Source organism: Rhincodon typus, chromosome 9, assembly GCF_021869965.1.
Source record: "Rhincodon typus isolate 14 chromosome 9, sRhiTyp1.1, whole genome shotgun sequence".
NCBI classification, from domain to species: Eukaryota; Metazoa; Chordata; class Chondrichthyes; order Orectolobiformes; family Rhincodontidae; genus Rhincodon; species Rhincodon typus.
Window position 1 is genome coordinate 64,556,181 of NC_063340.1, and position 19,297 is coordinate 64,575,477.

Consider the following 19,297-nt stretch of genomic DNA (forward strand, 5'->3'; position numbering starts at 1 on the left):
TCAACAGCGACATTCCATATGCTGTGGGTATAGCCCCCAATGTGGTTAGGGAGGGGATCCAGGACTTGGACCCAGTGACACTGAGGTAACACCAATATATTTCCAACTCTGGGTGGTGAGTGGGCTGGAGGGAAACTTGCAGATGGCGGTGATACTGGAGAAGATCATCAAGACTTTGCATTTATCATTTACAAAGCATTTCCAAGGTGAAATGCCATCAGCTGACAAAGACATGCATAAAAAGTAAATTAAATATTAAATAATTCAATGATTTTGCTATAAACTGTATAACTCAGAAAGAAATCCAACAAACCTTGTCTCAACATTGTAGTTTTTTAATTGTTGGGTTTTAAAACAAACAGTACACATTCACGTCCTGTTGAATACAGTACATTTGGCACACAGTAATAATGTTTACAATGAAATAACACTAATGATGGCAGAAAATGTAAAATACATCCATGAAGAAAATACCTTTTGTACAAACAAAGAATCACAAAAAAAAACAGAAACTAAACTTAAAACATTTTGATTCAGCCAGACTCATGTATTGTACATTGTTTAAGTTAAAAAGAGGTAATTTCTTAGCCTTGTTTTTGGAGCAAACCTTTTATCACTCTCCATAAAGCAGACATGCGATACTTTTCTTCTATGTAAAAAAGATAGAGGAAAGAGAAGCAAGGAGACAGGGATACTGTCACCTTTTTTTGCATTCATGTGTTCTAAGCAGGCAGAAACAGGAAAGGGGAAGATCCAACCACAGACAGGGAAGCTGTGCTACAGTGCATTCACGTTTAAGAGAGAAAAAAAATTGTAACAATCAAGCAAAAAGGTAACACGTTTTTCTGTGAATGTAAACTAATAATAAATGGTAAGACAGGCAAAAATTGATAATGGAGGAACACCTGTCCATGCAAAGATTTCACACTGAACCAACCTGACTATCTGTTTTAGTTGTCATATGCTGTATAAACCAAACACAAGTGTGTTTAAGTTTGAGGCCTGATCTATATCAGTAATACCATCATGCTTAACACAGAAGATTGAAGAATGAATCTGTAGAAGCTTGAGGAATGTACTGTTAAAGAAAAAAATATTCTAACTTTTATGTCTTTCGCATCACATAAATAATCAAAAATGCCCTTCGACTCATTCTAAAAAACCTTGCTTTCAGAGAGTAACTGTTACAACATTGCAAATGTCTGCAGTAATTTCCATCCTAATTTTTTTAATAACACCCTTAATACAGTTTGAAGGACTGTACAAGGGGTCCAGTATAGCTTAATACAAGGTTATGACATAGGACAAAAAAACTCGACTCGTTAGACAACAACTTGAACAAATACACATACAGAGTATTGCACATGGACATTATCATTAATTACTTTTCTCAATTACTAATATATATATATATATTTATAATATATATAATATGCCTGAACATGCAGCAGTTGATACTGTTCAATGAACTCCACAGGCTTTGCAGCAAACAGTATTTACAACTTCTTGCCTGTACAAAAAGCAAAGAGCCTTTTTTAGTGCTTCTTTGCTACTCACAAGTATTCCTGTGCATCTGGCAATCCAGGTGCATCAGATAATGTGGATCCCAGTGACTGGGAAACCAGTCCAGTAAAATTCTAAGTGACTTTAGGACACCCACACCCACATCCACACACACACATGCATGCGTACACACATCCACACATATATGCATACACACACACTCACACACAAAACACTAAAATAGAATACAACTAGACCTGACCTGCTCAAACTGTTTGATTGTGTGTACATGATCAGTTCCTCAACCACAGCCACAATTTATCATCAGATAACTCATAAAAGGTTAAACAATGTACATCATCATATATCTTGTCAGTTTTTGTGTGATTTGATCGTCAGTCCTCTATTATGTCTAGGTATAATGCTCAAAATTTCATAGTCTCTATGTTTTTTTTAAAAAATAAGATACACACTTGAAAATATAGTACAGATAAGGGACAGTAGTATAAATAAGGATTTCTGAAATGTGCCAAAATAACACACTACTAAAACAAATAATTCAAACAACTCTGGTCTTGGTGATGAGCATTGGTTGTGACATAAGCCTGCAATTCAGTGCAATGTGATTGTTCAAGATCTAAGTTACAGTAAAATATTACACTGTAAGTTGTAGGACTGTCCCAAAAGAACTGAGTAGTAAACTAGGTGAGCACATTAATCATCAGTGACTCGCAATATACTTGGTTGAGAATTTTTCTAGGCTGGGTAACACTCAAATGTGTGATGTAATTTCAAATGACCTAATTCACTAGAAATTGCACTAAAGAGTGACAACTTAAAACAGTGTAACATCTCCACAAAAAGATAAAATAACTAAATAAACCACTCAGTAACACTTTCTGAGACCTGAGCAATTTCCATGCCCACAGAATAATCAACTGATTGACGAGACATGCTGGCCAACTGGTCGACTTTCCTCAGCTTCTATTTCTATCTCGGCCTCTGGTATGTAGTTCTGTTTCATGAGCCTTTGTTGCATGGTTGTTCCACTTCCCTGTACCGGAGTTCCTGCTAAAAAGGAATGAACCTGCAGTACTACAAATATAACAGTACATTTAATACTGTTTGTATTACACACACGTCTCCTCTGAAAAGCCCAGATGTAGCAAAGGGCTTAAAATAAGAGCAAATTGACTTTTATTTTAAATAGAAATAACAAAACAAAAACTCTGGAGTGCATTAATTTAAAGCAGAAAAATGGAAACAAGGTAGAAACGTACACATGTATTACTGCAGGGAAACGCAGGTACTACACCATACTAAAAAAAACTCGATCCTAATGACTTGCTGGATTTCTTGGGCCATTGCATGGCAATGGCATCTAGTGGCAGCACCAGGATAACGTCTTAGGCTATTGACTCTTCACCAAAATAAGAGAAACCCTTAAATTCATCTTGGTTTATCTGCCTAACGATAGCATCATCCACCAGTGTCAACACAGGTTCCTCACGTGTGAAGTCTTGGTCGAAGTTATTCACATCCCTTTTGGTTTTCTAAAGGAGAATAATGAGAGTCATTTAAGAAAAGGAGATAACAATTGCATTGGAATTTGATATAACGGCACTAGAGGAACCAATGTATATGTGATTCGAAAGGCTTGAAAATAAGCTATGCAATATAGGTAACAATGGAAATAATATGCAACAACAGCTTCTGCTGACATTAACATTGAAATATGTGTGGCACAGGAAGCCATTCATCTCATCACGTTGGCTAAAGAAGACATCAATCTATTACTTCAACAGAAATTACCTTCAACCTTCACTCTATTAAGTTACAATTATTGCTTTTTCTTCTTAGTGCCCCGATGAATTTCACGTAGAAATAATTCTTTCTTTCAGCGCTTCTGATCATCTGAAAACCATTCTTTCCTCAAAATGACAAATACTATTCAGAAACATTCTAATGAAGTTTAAATTGTTCAAGGTTCTATACAAGTTACTCCTTGTGTAAAAATTCTCTTGAATAAAATTTATATTTATTATTGTTGCTCACAAATGTTTTAATTTTATTAGCTATGCACTAGACTAGAATGCTGTGCTGGTTATATTTTAGATTGCATCTGCTCTGTATTGTTAGTGGAAGCATTGTGTTTTAAAACCGAATGTTGCCATCCAGGTCTATCAGTCGAGTGTCTTCTAAAATTAAATATGTGGCAGACTCTTACCTTTGTGCTGTTAATCAGCTTTTTAAGTTCAGTAGCTATACATAACAGTGGATACACATTTTGTATATTTATATATTTGTGAGTGCGTGTGAATGTAACCCACATACATCTGAAAGTTCATGACATTTTTCACGGTTTCGGAGCACTATCAGGCATCAAAATCGTCAGTTACCGTTGTGGTCGCATGTAGAAAAATAACTTGGCACGGGGTCACTGTGGTTAAACCACACACCATTGCCCTCTTCATTACCTTTCTCAAGAACTTTTCTGAAACCTCAATGCAGATGTCAGGCAAGATTCTCCCAGACAGGCACCATCCTATAATTAGTGTGTACCCGAACATCAGACTAGTCGGAAACGGAAAAGCTGCACAAGCTGGTTGGACGAGCCATCCAAACCACAAAGTGCGCACTTAGAAGCCTTTCTGCCTTTGATGTGAACTTCTTCAAATCAGATTCATTCTGTGTAGCCAATGGCTCATGGTTACCCAATTTTGTATGCAACCTCTGCACTTAGACATCAGCTTTGTCATTATTTTAGTTGCTTTGCCTCGCATTTTATAATGCACATTTCAGTTAATTCAACTACAGCAAAAGTACATTGACATTTTTTTTTAAAGAGAAAGCTTTTTCTTTAATTGAAAGGTCAATGCACTAATTGCAGAGCACCAGGATAGTTTGAAATAGTAGCTGTTGCAATAAATCAAAAAGTATTGGCCAGACATTTCTAGGTTTGACATTTACAAGTGGCCACTGCAGTTGATAGGGCCTTGAACAGGGGCCTTACCATTTCTTGTGCATCTGTCCTCACCCTTTCTGCTATCTCCCAGAATCACACAGGCTTGCCATTGTAGTCAGCCTCTACCCCACCAGTCTCTACATTCATTAGCTTTACTCTTCCATTTCTGCCATCTCAAGCAAGATGCCATCAGTAAACATAACTTCTTCCCTCGTCTCTATTTAGCATTCTCAAGAGATCAATTCATTTACAACACAATGATCCATTCCTCAATCACCCACAACATTTCTCTCCTTTCCACAGCACTTACCCATGAAAGTGCAGAAAATGCAACATTATTACTTCACCTCCTCTCTACCCAACATCCAAGGATGCCAATACTGCTGGCAGGTTTAACAATACTTCACCTGTACTCCCTCTGAGTTAGTATCATTTTGGTGAACACCACCACTGAGTCCACAATCTATGTGTCTGCATTTTGCCACTTTAATTTGAAATTTTAATTTGTATTCTCTGTCCTTGACTTCCAATTTCAATGATATTCAATGCAAACTTGAGGAAGAGCATCTCATCTTTATGTTAGGAACATTACAGCTTGTTGGCTATAATACTGTTCAATAACTTAAAGGGTAATCATTCTCTTGGACAGCGAGACCCAGGTAGTGGTGGATGACTGCACCATAGTCCCCGTGAGTTGAAGAGGTGGGAGGTGGTGGTCGGGGTGGACAGACTGATCTATATCACTGGACTCTACCCACATTTCCATCCCATCAGAACCTTTGTCTTCTTGCGATATTTTCCATGCAACCCTGACCCCAAACAATCTGTCATTGCCATTAGGAGTTCCTCTGATGTCATCTTTTGTTACACTTGATCCATTACTATCCCCTTTTGACTGCACCATTGGCCCAGCTGACACTTAATCATTCCAATCCTTCACACAATCCCCATTATGCATTCTCCTAACATTAGCCTCTCATTGCCCGGGCTCTGTGATTGCTTATAAGTTGTTAAACCTTTGATAGCCTCCATGTCTGATGTAATATCAAGACCTGAAATGCTGGACTGGATTTTACAGCCCACCCCAACCCGATGCCTACAGTGGGGAGTAGACATCTAAAATAGGATAGGTGGATGTCCCATCAGCTTCTCACCCATCCTGGCAGGCAAGAGTAGGAGGGCTGTTTTTCATTAAAGTTGGTCATTTTAATTTGTTATCCAAATGCAGCAGCAAGTTTGTGGTTTTGATAAGCCCCTCCCTAAAGATCTGAGTATGTCAGTGACTTCTGTGAAGATTCAACGAGTGAACACAGTAAGGTGAACAGTTCAGATTTCCTGACTGGCTTTAAGCGAAATGCAGGCAGCATGAGCCATGCATCATCAGACTCACTGAAGCCTTCCTCCACCATTTGAGCCATACTGTGAGGGAAGCAATGTGGAGTCTTGAGGCAAAAGCCTTCAATTGAACAAAATCAAACTTTTTCCCAGCAGCCCTGCATAAGTAAGTGAGTTTTACATGGTTGTGAATTTTTCTTCCCTAGATTGCTGTGTCAGCGGGTCTGACAAGAACTGCACCTCAAGCCTGATATCCGTTGGTATTTTGAATTGTCCACTAGGGGTATGCAAGAGCAACCCTCTGCTCTACACCCAGATGCTTTGAGAGAGAAAGTATTTTGTTATCAATGCTGGAGAAATCATTCTTACTTGGATCGCTACAATAGTTGACTGTATTGTTACAGAAATGTGCATATAGGGTGACAGTTACTCCTCTAAAAAGAATGTTGGTTATGTTAGAAGTCAACTTTCATCAAGCTGCAGTTTGTTCAAAGGTATCAGTTTTGAAAATAACAGGAGCACCTCTGACTGTATTGCGCTCTATACAGCTTATTACTCATTGAGGAGTGGTATCTTGGTGAAGCGCTATATGTTTCCAATATTTTCTGTCAACAAGAGAAATGAATTTTGGCAAAAAAGTCACTCCTCACATAATAAACTGCTTTTGAAAAACTCTCCCATCAAGGTCAACGTATGTAGAACCCTACATTGACTGTAACTGCATTTTGGTTTAACAACTGTTACTCAACGTGCAGCATTCAGTTACCAGAGGTATTATTTAATCAAGCCAAATGAAAGAAATTCAGCATTATTGTCCAATAGTATTGCAACAATTTCCAAGATGATTAACTGGTTTGTCAAATTTTGAAATAATTTTGAATCAGTTTTGTGGCAAAGAGTTTACATCATTATGCACAACAGATGCAGAGTATTATGAAACATGGAAAGAGAATTTCACTGTGAATATCTATATATAGCAACAAGATTCTTCTTAGTTTTAAACAATGTAAATTACCCAATTTCTTCTACCTTGACCACAACTCTTTAATGAAAGGTTTTACATAGGATACAAATATACCTCAAAATGTTTTCCTTTTCAAATAACACATTTAATTAAAATGCAATAAGGAAGTTTTCCTTTATTGTTGAATTGCTCAATTGAAATAAATTCTGGACCTTACTAGCTGATCTTGACATGATGAATATCATGTCCAAATTGTTTTGTTATGCTGAAGTAACATGACTGCAGGTATGTGTTGTCTTTGGGGGATTTTCCAAAGCTCCAGAGCTTCTGAAATTATGTGTATGGTTTTTCAGATGGTGGGCTTTCCTTCCCCGCTACTTAAGAGTCAATTGGCTGGCAAGGGGACTTGTTACCTTAATAGTCCGATTGGCCAGCAGCTTTGTGGTCCTGCAGCACCAGTACGTTTAGTGACTGGAATTGGTATTGCATACAGTCCTCAGCTTCAATGGCCCAGGACAAGGAAAGCTCAATGATCATGGCAAGATGAGGCGGGGGGAGATAAGCAAGACAGGGTGTGGGTTTTGATGGAGAAACCAGGTATTACGGGCATCAGAAGAAACAGCACCAATGAGAGGCAGGCATTGGTGAGAGTGGGCCACGGGGTATGCCCATGAGGAAAGATTGCCATTGAGGACGATGGTCACTACTTCCTGCCAGAAACCTGGCAGGGTAGAGGAGAGTAACTCGCCAGGCTTCCGCTGCTCTTGAATATTCTCTGCAAATCTCAAAATTGAGGTTGGTGGGATCCAGCCTTTCGGCGGTCACTGATTGCTAACTATAGATCTCAGATGGCAAAAAGGTGGGCAGGCAGACTCAGGCCTTATCTGTCACCTATAAATTTGCGTGCAGGTCCGGGTAGATAGGAGAGCGGTGGAACAAGAACTGGAAAATTCTATTGTCATCCCCCCACCACAAAGCTATTCATAGGGGACAGTAAAATTCTTCGCCAAGGATAGTTGCTGTACTCTGACTGTGAATTTTGAAATATCAGTTGTTAAGAGCTACAAGTAGTAAATTAGTTTGATGTTTTATGCTTTTCAATTGAATATAGATTATTTTACCTTAGTGAATGCAAATATTTTTGGGAAAGCAATATTCTTTCACAGTTATTTTAATCTATTAAAACTGACTACAAAAATTATACAAAATATTGCCCATTAAAAACATATGACGTATGGTGAGACTTTGATACATTTAAAAATCGAGTTGTATGTGTAGTGATTGTAACGAGGTCAGCCAGTTGGACCTCATAGAATATGAGTTCCCTGATTGGGGCTGTTAATCTGGTCCAATCAGGGAGCCCTGGCTGACAGATATAAACAGGAGTGTCAAAGGTTCTGTTCACTCTGAGGGAGCTGGATCAGTATCAAGGACTCTCCACATGTAAATAAAGGGTGACTTGGTGACAGGATACCAGCCTCTGGCGAGTTATTTCAGTATGTTCAATAAAAGATTAAATAACAGAATTTAACAGACTAAACGCACAATTGCAAAAATTCTATTTGAAGATTCCAAATTCAATGACAGTAAATTGTCAAACTGTGCAAAGATGTCAAACATGGAAAGACTCTGAGAATTAACAGGAGTTTTATATTCAGAAAGAAATATGTTTTTCACCTGATGTCCAGGCCTTAAAAAACATTCCTGGGAAGGAATTAATTCCCAGTGGTCGTCATGGCTCCAATGGGACATTCAGCAGTCACAAAAAAGAAGGGAGGATTCAGTTGTAGCAGCAATGTGAGACAACCCAGATACAGGTCAAAAACATCAAAATGAAAAGAGAATCATATCTAAAATGAAAGAGGACAGAGATACCTCTGACAATTGTAACAGACAACAATATTTGAGGAGTGGTAACAGAAGAATGAACCCCAGGAATGCCCAGGGTTTGGTGAATGAGCATTTTAGGTGCAACTCAAGATACCGTAATACAATGAGTTGTGCTAAATGGAATAGAAAGATTTTTATGAATACTCTTGACACTTATAGTAGGTGAAGAAAACAGTACTGATCAGGCAGTAAGAATTATACTAGGAACAAGGAGTGCAGCCCAAACATTCAGCCACATTGTGTTGGACAGTGGCTGCACATCCACAGTCTGTAGAGCGGATTTGTTAAAATGTTTCCTAGATTCTTTCAGATGATAAGGTTCAAAGTAAAGTTGAAGAATTTGAGAGTCCTACCTGCTTCAGGTTTGGGATGATCACATGCTAAAATCACTAAAGACAGTGGTAATTCCCAGTAACATAGCTGGCGTAAACCACGATGTTAGCACAGGCATAGTGCCACATAAAGTACTCTGACTAGTAAGCAGGCCATTCTTGAAAAAATGTTCAATGAAAAAAAATATGGAACTTCATGAGACACTTGCTTTTGGAAAGTTAGTGAATGAACAGTTTACAGATTCTGGATACGCTGTACTCTCTTAAGCAGAGCTAACTTTTCTAATTAAAATATTAAGCAGGTGTTATTAACATCAGGAGATTGGAATTTAAAGGAAAAATAGGCCAATTATCTCAAAATTACATCAGCAGTTTTCTCATCCATGTTCTCACTCATTAAAAATCCTGCTAAAAGGTGTACGAACAAGGTATGATGTGCACACTAAACTTATAGAAGAGATCAGGGAAAATGTGATATATGTAAAGAATATCAGAGCCTATAGTGAGTCCACCATTCACAAGAGACCCTAACACAGTTATAGCAATCAACTTCAAGGCATGGGATAAGGAAAACAACATTTTCATCTTATACTTGTAAACATGGCAACTAGATTTAGTCAGTGTACAATTAATATATAATAAAGAGAAAGAAATAATAATAGTCAGGGTAATGGAGAAATGGGTAGGGAATGGATTCACAGTTCCTACCTGACAACATGAAGAATTTGGTGACAATGAATTTCAGAATATGTGTGAAAATATGAAGATTGTGATGATGAACATGACAGCACAGTAAGAAATGTATTTAAGAAATCATGTGGGAATATATGCGGTGTTTCAGAAAATGCTAGTGAAGCAGCCAAATAGTAAATTAACATCTGCTCCCTCATGGGAAGAACATGTGAAGGATTCACTGTAAATGATTGGGGATTACAGCCTACATCAATTGGTTTTTGGGAGGAAGCCAAAAATTCCTTTGGTGATCGTCACCCAGCTTGTGAAAGGATTACAATTAGCTCCACTTTTTCAGAGCACTTGAATGCACTGTATGTAGGCAGAAGGGCATGCATGAAGGTTGATGTTTAACAGAAAATTGGTATCATATGAGCCTGTCAGAATTACACTTTAATACAGGAGCATGGCTTACTATCAAAGAGAAGGTCAGAAAATGTGGGAACGTCCAGGTAGCATCACAGGTAGTGATGGGAAAACACTAATTGAATAGCATGGCAACCAATCAGTTAGTATGCATTCCTCAAGGCTGATTTAGCCCCTTTCCTCTCTCCCTACCTCCCCCTCGCTTTGATGGTTTGCATTACCCACAATGGGCTTTGCTTATAGATATTTAATTGGCTGTATGGATGATTACTGGTGGTGGTTAGCAGTTTAAAACAAAGTCACAACGATTTCGTGGTGAGAAAGTCGCCCAGTTGTGTGTGATAGCATTCTGGGTATAAAAGAAGAAATATGAAGGAGTGGAGAGAGCTATAAGACTGAGCAGTCAATAGAACCTACGAACAAAGGAAGGTGTTCTCATTTCCTTCTGGCTTGGATCCACACTGACATAATAATGGCCATATACAAGTTGTAAATTGATGAAATGAAGTCATTACAATTGACAAATGCCCTTGAGTGGCCTGGTAGCATTTTGATAGCCATCCCCTGGTAGTGACTACAGCAATATGTGCAAAGTCTTTGGCCCTTTTGGCCTGAATAACATTATTGGTTGTGAGAAGATAAGTGATTTGTTCACTTAAACACTGCAATTATCACTATCTTTATTGAATGGCAAATATATACTGTCTGCGAAGACCCTGCCACTCTGGGAGTTGAAGGTAATTGACTCTCTGGGGCGGGTAATGCCTTCTCCTTCTGTGGACTGACTGCTGGTATTGTCTGTCTTATTTTGACCCCTGCAAAGCAGCAGCTCTGGACATCTGGCCTTCCCTATCCCCATCTCTTCATTTCCTTCTCACAGGAAGAGTATCCTCCAGCATACACAGCTGCATGGGGCACAGTAATCTCCTGTTTTTCTCTGGGAGACCTCACCCTCCAGTATAGCCTTGTCTCCAGTTCCCCGTCCGACTCACTCTCTCTTCATATTTGCAATGTCTTTCTATAAAACTGAAGAAATACACCCAACTAACATCAAACAACTGCCACCTTCAGCAGCAGTCTCTGCTGTTACATGTAGACATGGTCTTCTTTGCAAGTTTTTCATTGCCCTCTGCTGCCTCTTCAAACTGACACTTCCAGTGTTTATGTTCCTGCAGCTACTGAGAAATGGAATGGGTAATGGAAAATTACAGCTAGCCACCCTTCAACAAACTTTATAAAATGCCAGGGAGGCTACTGATTTTTCCATCTGCCAACCTTCCACATTGTGAATAACTGGCGATATGATGTTGAATGCTGAACTCATGTTATAAACAAAAGATGAGGAGGTGGGACATGGTCCATCTGATTTGTGGTTGGAAGATTTGGCCCTTAGTCTCTTTATGTCCCACATGAAAACAAAAGTGTTATATTAACTCAATTAAGTGTTATATTAAAGCTAATGGATGGATGTCAAAACCTGGCATACAGATTGCAAGTGACACAAGGACAAACTAATTGGTTATTGGTGAAGATATAGTTTCAGATTTGGAATATTGAATTTTTTAAAGGATTGGTTGACATTGAAAGAAAGGATGAATTTGCTTTCTCACTTACAATGTTGTGGGCTGTTTTACGTTAATCTTGTTGGTTGTTTCACAATGGCTGTAGATTGTTTTAAACAGAATGCTATGGATCATCTCAACTGCTGTGATGAAATTTGTCATAGCTGTCAATATGTGAGCAGAGTTTTCAGAGCAGGTTGTTGATGTGGATTGGCCTAAAGCCTTTTCAGTGAGAATGAAGCTCTTAATAATAAAATTTCTTTTTTTTTTCACCTTTGTAATTATAGACCACCAACCAGGCAGGGGGAAGCCTCACAAAAGAGCCATACAGTTATAATAACATTGAGTTAAAACAGCATGGGTGATGTATATGCTCTACTGAGTGCCATTTTCATCTAGTAATTAAAACTTGATGATAAGATTGAACAGGAAGATGCACATTAGCTATACCCCAATACAAGCATGCAATGTTGTCAAGGACAAACCACTAAAAAGATTCATTCTTGATCATAAACCGACTGATATGAAAAGCAATGAACTGTATTATGACACTGAAACAAATAGAAAATAGTTACTCATGTCACAACAGTAAACTGAAAACTTTAGAGATTTATCTGATCGTGTTTGTGCATCAAACTGCGTTGCTTATCATTTCTGAAGAATGTACAGTGAGAATGCTGATATAACACAAAGTTCAATTACTGCAACCCACCTCTGATTTAGAGAGGCACCATTCTGAAGCTACAACTTCCTTAACAAAGAAGGAAAAATTAGGCAGTCAGTCACTCAGACCTCGTCCCATAGACCCTAGACTGTTCAGTCATACAGGGGTATTGTCAGAAATTGTGTGGGAACATTGTTTCTAACCCCTAACGGGTGTGTCAGATGGAGCCTGCAGGTGAGAAACTCTGGTTATGAACAAGTGTGCTCTGAAACATCACTTCCACCCAATCTGTTTAAAGATTATAGCTAAAAGCATTGAGATTGAGTCCACAAGTAATGAAACTCCCTTGCAACTTGCAAAAGCCTGCCATTTTATGTTGATTCCAATATTACCATTAAATACTGAAATAGGATATAGATCACACCATACTTAGTAACAATTTATCTTGCACTTATATTTTAGTAAATAAAAGTGAAATTGCTTTCAGAACATTCATAACATTTATGTTGAGGCCAACATTTTCAAAATTGTGAAAATGTATGAAATTGATACTATAGAGCCACATCTGATGCAGACCTGCTCAACTGTACCCTCACTTCCACATTTGATGCCCTCACCCCCAGTACAACCATTACTCTTTCTCACTGTGGTCATTCACTCAGTGGGATCCTTGCTTTTGCTCCCTTAAACAGAGGAGATCCAGATTTGAAGGGATATGAAGCACAAATGCTTTAGCTATTCAGCACCAGATACAACTGGACCATTGATTGCACTATCTAGCTCTGCTCTGGTCTCTAAAATTCCTCATTAGGACATTCTGAAATGTTTGGCTTCTTGTCTCCACTACAAACCATCTTTTTAAACTCTTCTTCCCGGTCTTCTCCATATTAACCTCCCATAATAAGAGATCTCATTGTCACTAATATTGTTACCATTTGAACATGCACCCCCAACATTTCCTGGTCATCTACCAACCGCTCGGGCCATTTTTTAAATGTTATACTTCCCAAGCCCTAAATGCACCTCTTTCTCTAGTTTTTCTCCCATTTCCACTCCCCCTCCCTGCCCCATGAACTCTCTAAAAGTCCCATTTTCTGCTTCCTTCACCCTGTGTGCACTCAACCGCACACTGTCCAACTTCCCCTCCAGGTCTCCATGTCAGCCAAACTGGCCATGGTTTTTTCTCTCTTCAGGTGTACAGGTGGTGCTACTGTAAATCTGCCATCATCAACCCTCTCCTCAAAAACAACAGGGGAGTATCTTCTTTGTAAAGTAACACCCCATTTACAACCTCTGCTTACTCTCCAATGTCCTTGAATATATTGTTGCCTCCCAACTTGTGTCCATTTTATCTTTAACTCCATCTTTGAGTTTGTCAAATCAGATTTCCATCCTCAAATTGTATCGAGACAGATTTTACTGTATTCACAAATGATGTCCTTTGCAACTGTGACTTTAATCAACAGCTACTCAACCTTCTTGATCTGACTTTAGTCTTTAACATGATTGACCACTCTACCCTCCTCCAATACATTTCCACTGATTTCCAATTGGCAGGATTAGACTTGCTGGGTTCCATTCTTCGCTTATTTCACTCCCAAGTATCATTTGCAATGGCTTCTCTTCTTGCTGCATCATTAACTCTGGTATACCCCAAGGATCTACCTTTGATCCCTTCCTATTTTTCATCGACATTCTGTCCTTTGGGGCTAACTTCTCAAAATACAACTTCAGTTTTCACAAATACATGGACAACACCAGCTCTACTTAACCACCACCTCCCTCGAATTCTCCACTGATCTAAATTATCCAAATACTTGTCTGGCATCCAGTACTGGATGAAGAGAAATTTACTGCAGTAAAATAGCCATTCACATTTACAACCTTGCTGTTCTATTTGAACTTCTGACAGCGTAGACATACTATCACTAAGAGCACCCACTTACAGCTCAGTAATACCATCCAACATTGTCTCTGTCTCTTTTTTCTTCCTTTATTCATTGACAGGATGAGGGTGTCACTGACTAGGCAATATTTATTGCCCATCCCTAATTGCCCAGATGGCAGTTAAGAGTCAACCACATTGCTGTGGGTCTGGAGTCACATATAGACCAGACCAGGTAAGGATGGCAGTTTCCTTCCCTAAAGGACATTAGTGAAAAAGATGGTTTTTTTCCGACAATCAACAATGGATTCACGGTCATCATTAGATTAGTCTCAGCTCACCTCTTACTGAAACTTTCATTTATGTTTTTGTTGTCTTTAAACTATTCTACTCAACACTTCAATGATCTCCCATATTCTTCCTCCATAAACCTGAAGCCATCCAAAGACTTGCCATCCATGTCTTACATGAATAAGTTGTACTCACTTTCACACCTGTGCTCGATGATCTACACTGGTTCTTCATCAAACAATGTCTTGGTTCCAAAATTCAGATCCTTGTTTTGAAAATTCCTCCATGGCATTGTCCTGCGTGCTCCCTTTCTCTCTGTAATGTTCTCCAGCTCTACAACCCTGCAAGATATCTGCATTTATCTAATACTAGCTCTCGAGCATTCCTAACGATAATTGTGCCACTACTGGTGGCTGCACTGTCAGCTGCTTGGGCCATAAGCACTGGAATTCCCTCCCTAAACATTTACAACTCTCGACCTTTATTTCTTCATCTAAGACCCATTTTAAACCCTACGTCTTAACTACATTTTTTGGGCATCTGTGGTAATTTTTGCCACATGTGCTTCAGTATCGAATTTTGCAGTTAAGAGCTTCTCTAAAGTACTTGGCACATTTATAATATTAAAGTATTAAATAAACATAAATTGTTGTTATACATTTCTGTTGTGCCCATCCTAGCCTTCCTCTGATGTTCAGAGGACCACAGTGCTAATCCAAAAAAAAGCACCCTCAACTAGGGTGTGCCCTGCTGATATGTTTTTACAGGAGCAATGCACGTACCTTGACCATGATAATACTGCATTCTTACTATCTGTGATGGCAAGAAACACTGTATTTCTGGAATGCTGGCTGTTGCTTTTTTTTTAACCTTGTAACAAACTGGCGCATGTCATAAATCTAAAACCAGTTGCTGAATAATTATGAACAACTATTTTGTTGTGATTATCATGTGATTCCCTGTAAATAAACTGCTGAATGATGGTACTTACAATCCTTGGTTTAAATGGAGGTTTTATTTTCTTCTGTTCCAGCAGCACCCAATCAATTTCCTTGAAAAATGGGTGCTGTTTAATGGCCTCCTCCCCACCTTGTGATGTAACACAACCCAAGCGTTTATTTGGGCTCTTCGTCATAAACTGAAATCAAAACAGGAAAACGCAAGATGTTTGATTTTTAAGTTATTTTCATTGGAAAAATGTAGACTATTTTCTAATAATTTTCAATTGTTTAACAACAGTAAAAATGACGTAGCTCCTGGACACATGTAGAAATTCAACAGGACAACTGCACAGTCTGAAATCAACTTTTACAGCGAATGTCAAGTTTTTATTTAAAAAATTGTCAACGATAACACTGAGGACACTACATCAATGCAAACATGCATGTTCATCGTTAGAATGTGCTTGGGCGAGGCAGCAAGGATGAGTAAGTGAGACCTTTGGAGTCAGATTAGTATATCTACTTGACAGATGCTGCGTTCTCAGTTCAAGTGTTCTGACTTCTCTGTTCATTAGCTTTTCCAGCAAACTACTGGGGACAATATGCCTGTAGGAATTAGGTTTTGTTAAGCCTTCAAAGACATCGCATTTAGCATTGGAAACTTTCTTCAATCATTTTAAGGCGAAACACATCAGGGTATTTTATTGATGTTTGGAATTGTCGAAATGGCTGCTATTTGTTAAGGCTGGTCAAACAAATAGTGAATAATTATTTGGGACTTGTGATGATGAGCCTAAATCTAAATAATCCAATGAGAATATATCCAAAACTGCTCTCAGAAAAGTATGCTCAGCATTAAGTCTGATGGTCACTTCAGTTTCGGAAACTTGTGGATCACAAGTTTCCAAACCTCATAATGTTTGGCCACCAGGAACTTTTCAAAGAATAAATGCCAGGAAGTTTTTCTTTACATAGAGGGTGGTAGACAGTTGGAATGGATTACCAGGAAGCATAATTGAAATCAAGACAATTGACTCGTTTAGGAAATAACCAGATGCTGTAATGGGAAAGCAGTAGGTTTGGTATTCTGAGATGGTGATATTAAATAGGCCAAAGGGCTGTTTTATGTGAACCATTGTGTGTGATCTTATAAAAGCAAAGTACTGCGGATGCTGAAAATCTGAAATAAAAACAGACAATGTTGCAATAACTTGGCAAGTCTGGCAGCATCTGTGGAGAGGAAAACAGAGTTAACGTCGCGTTCAAAGGCTCTTGATGTGTTTTTCCAGCATTTTCTGTTTTTATTGTGTGATCACATGAAAAGTGGTAAAATGACTCACAACATGTATTGGGTCAGCCTGTCTCAGCAGGGTGCTGGCTATTTGCTTTATGATCACTGGGCTAAAGGGAGAGAATGTGCAGAAAAAAAAAATGATGAGTTTCCTTTAGGTGATCTACAATTTGCGATCCACGTGAAAAGACTGCAACCATGGCTGGTGATGGATAAAATCAGTCTCATATATAATGTCTCATACTTGCTGCCAACACTCACTCTCACCCACAAACAAACATTCAAACAAGAACTGTAGGCATCCAGGAAATTGTACTCCAGCAATATCAGTGAATTTGAAAGAACGGTAGAGGGCATGGAGGGATGCAGAGAATAAACTTCAACTGTTGGCTTAAAGACAAAGTTAGATAAATATTTAGCTAGATTTGGGATCATCTGATGCATCTGTGAATTTTCCAATTCCAATTCTAATGATTTGATCAGATTCATTTTTGAGCAATGGTCAGCTTTATGCAACAGATTTGAACCACTAAGAGCTTTGTTGAGACAGTCCCAAATTAGTTTTATGTTGAACCCTTAACGCTGGTAAAGAAAGAAGACTTTCATTGCCCGAGATGGATTAGAGTCAATCCCACATCCTACTCATGAAAAGGAAGCACATGTACCTCTGTATTCAACAGTCCTCCACAATAGAACATGTTTCAAACTATATAAAGCAACCATTTCTTCCCAGCGTAAGTGATTTTAAATTAAACATATTAGAAGGCCGCAATGAAGCTGAACTGATGATTTCAATGTACCAACATGTAAATAGCTAGTTAGTTAGTTTGGTGGTCATTTTTTTTAAACTTTTCAAGCCAATACTTAGAATCCTTTTTGTGCTAGATAAAACTTTCATAATTCCACTTACACAACTATAAATACATTTTCTATTAAACATTTTGTGGCTTGACATTATTTCAGGGATGTAGGTTTGAAACAAAAGTCTATTCAATTCCTGATCTTGTTGAGTGAAATGCTGAGCACAGGCTGCAAAATCTCCCAGATGGTGGAGCTGGGGGTGGCATTTGATAGGGAGTTATACCTGAAGTGGAATTGGGATGGAGTTCCTATAATTACTAGTAACTCATTTCATGTAGGGAGATTACAAATCTGAATCTATATGTTTACACCTCTTGAACATGGTGATTTCGTCACTTCTGCAAAGGGGTTTGTTACATAATTCAGAAATTAGTTAGCTACTTTTCTTTGTCCAAGCTATTCAAAGACAGTATGGACAACATTGTATGTCGTAATCTGAGATCAAAAGTCAAGCTGCACAATGTTAGGAAACCAAACCTTCCAATTCAAATCCCCAGCTAGCATACAAAAATAAATCTGCCCAGTCGTCTACTTAGTTCCAGTGCCTCTTCCTGTTCTTTACCTATACAACCGACAGAAGCTAGACAACAAAAGCTACAAGACTCGACGCTCTGCCGTTACTGTGGCAACTTCTGTGCGTAACATTAACTCATACTTTGTTAATTGTAGGATTGTGAATGAATCAGTAAAAGCCAGTAATGCTCCCAAGAAAACTCTTTTGGGAAAAAAAAGTGTGATTGATAAAGACTTTAGAAATTGCTTTGAAAGCAGTCTCATTAGACAATTAGACCACCATTGCAATCACGTGCCCCCAAACTGAAAAGTGCAGTATCCACTTAAACCTTGGTTTCATTTGGCTCTGAGGATTACGTGTAAAACCAAACAAAATTGTCAGTGTGTAGTTCAACTGAACTTTTGCAAAGTCACCAAAACAACACAATGTTTGCTCACATAGGAAAGAGAGAAATGATCACATCTTCCGAAAAAGGACTCTTATTGCTTTCATGACAAAAAACAGGTTTGCCACTTGGAGCCAGAATGATACAAGTAGCAATACATGGTGCCATAAAATGAATCCGAGGAGTAAGTTTGTCACCTACTAAAATACAACCGACTGGACATGTTTCACTTCAGCAATGTATAGCTGTTAAATGATTCCAGACACAAATAGTGAGATTCAGATGTAAAGACAGTATTTTTACTTTCTGTATTTTTGTGTGAGGTTGAAATGGAGAAATGACTGTTTTAAAACCTGTGAAGATGGTCCCGATGGTGGGTGTGTCCAGAATACGGGTCACAGTATGAGGATTCGGGGCAGATGATTTAGGACGGAGATGAGGAGACATTTTTTCACGCAAAAAGTGGTGAGCCTGTGGAATTCATTACCACAGGAAGTAGTTGATGCTAAAATATTGAATGTACTCAAGAGACGACTAGATATAGCACTTGGGGCGAATGGGATCAAAGGAAAAAGCAGGATCAGGCTATTGAGTTGGATGATCAACCATAATCGTGATGAATGGCTACTCCAGGCTTTCCAGCACACGCCATGCCGCTGCTAGCATCCTACTCTCGTCTGCCTCACCGACCCGCTGTCGTCTGCCTCACCGACCCGCTCTCGTCTGCCTCTCCGTCCCGCCCTCGTCTGCCTCATCGACCCGCACTCGTCTGCCTCACCGACCCGCTCTCGCCTGCCTCACCGACCCGCTCTCGTC

The 19,297-nt window shown here is 38.8% G+C and overlaps 1 protein-coding gene across 1 annotated transcript in view; it reads right to left on the minus strand.

Annotated features, from left to right (window-relative positions):
• Window positions 1-349: 349 nt before the first annotated feature.
• LOC109930871 (protein kinase C epsilon type) overlaps window positions 350-19,297 on the minus strand; it is a 229,968-nt gene continuing 211,020 nt past the window's right edge. Inside the window, exons 13-14 of the mRNA XM_048601242.1 lie at window positions 15,481-15,627; window positions 350-3,056 (exon numbers count right to left, since the gene is read on the minus strand). Of these exons, the coding sequence (XP_048457199.1) occupies window positions 2,910-3,056; window positions 15,481-15,627 (294 nt within the window). The 3' untranslated portion in view covers window positions 350-2,909. The remainder of the gene's footprint in view (window positions 3,057-15,480; window positions 15,628-19,297) is intronic.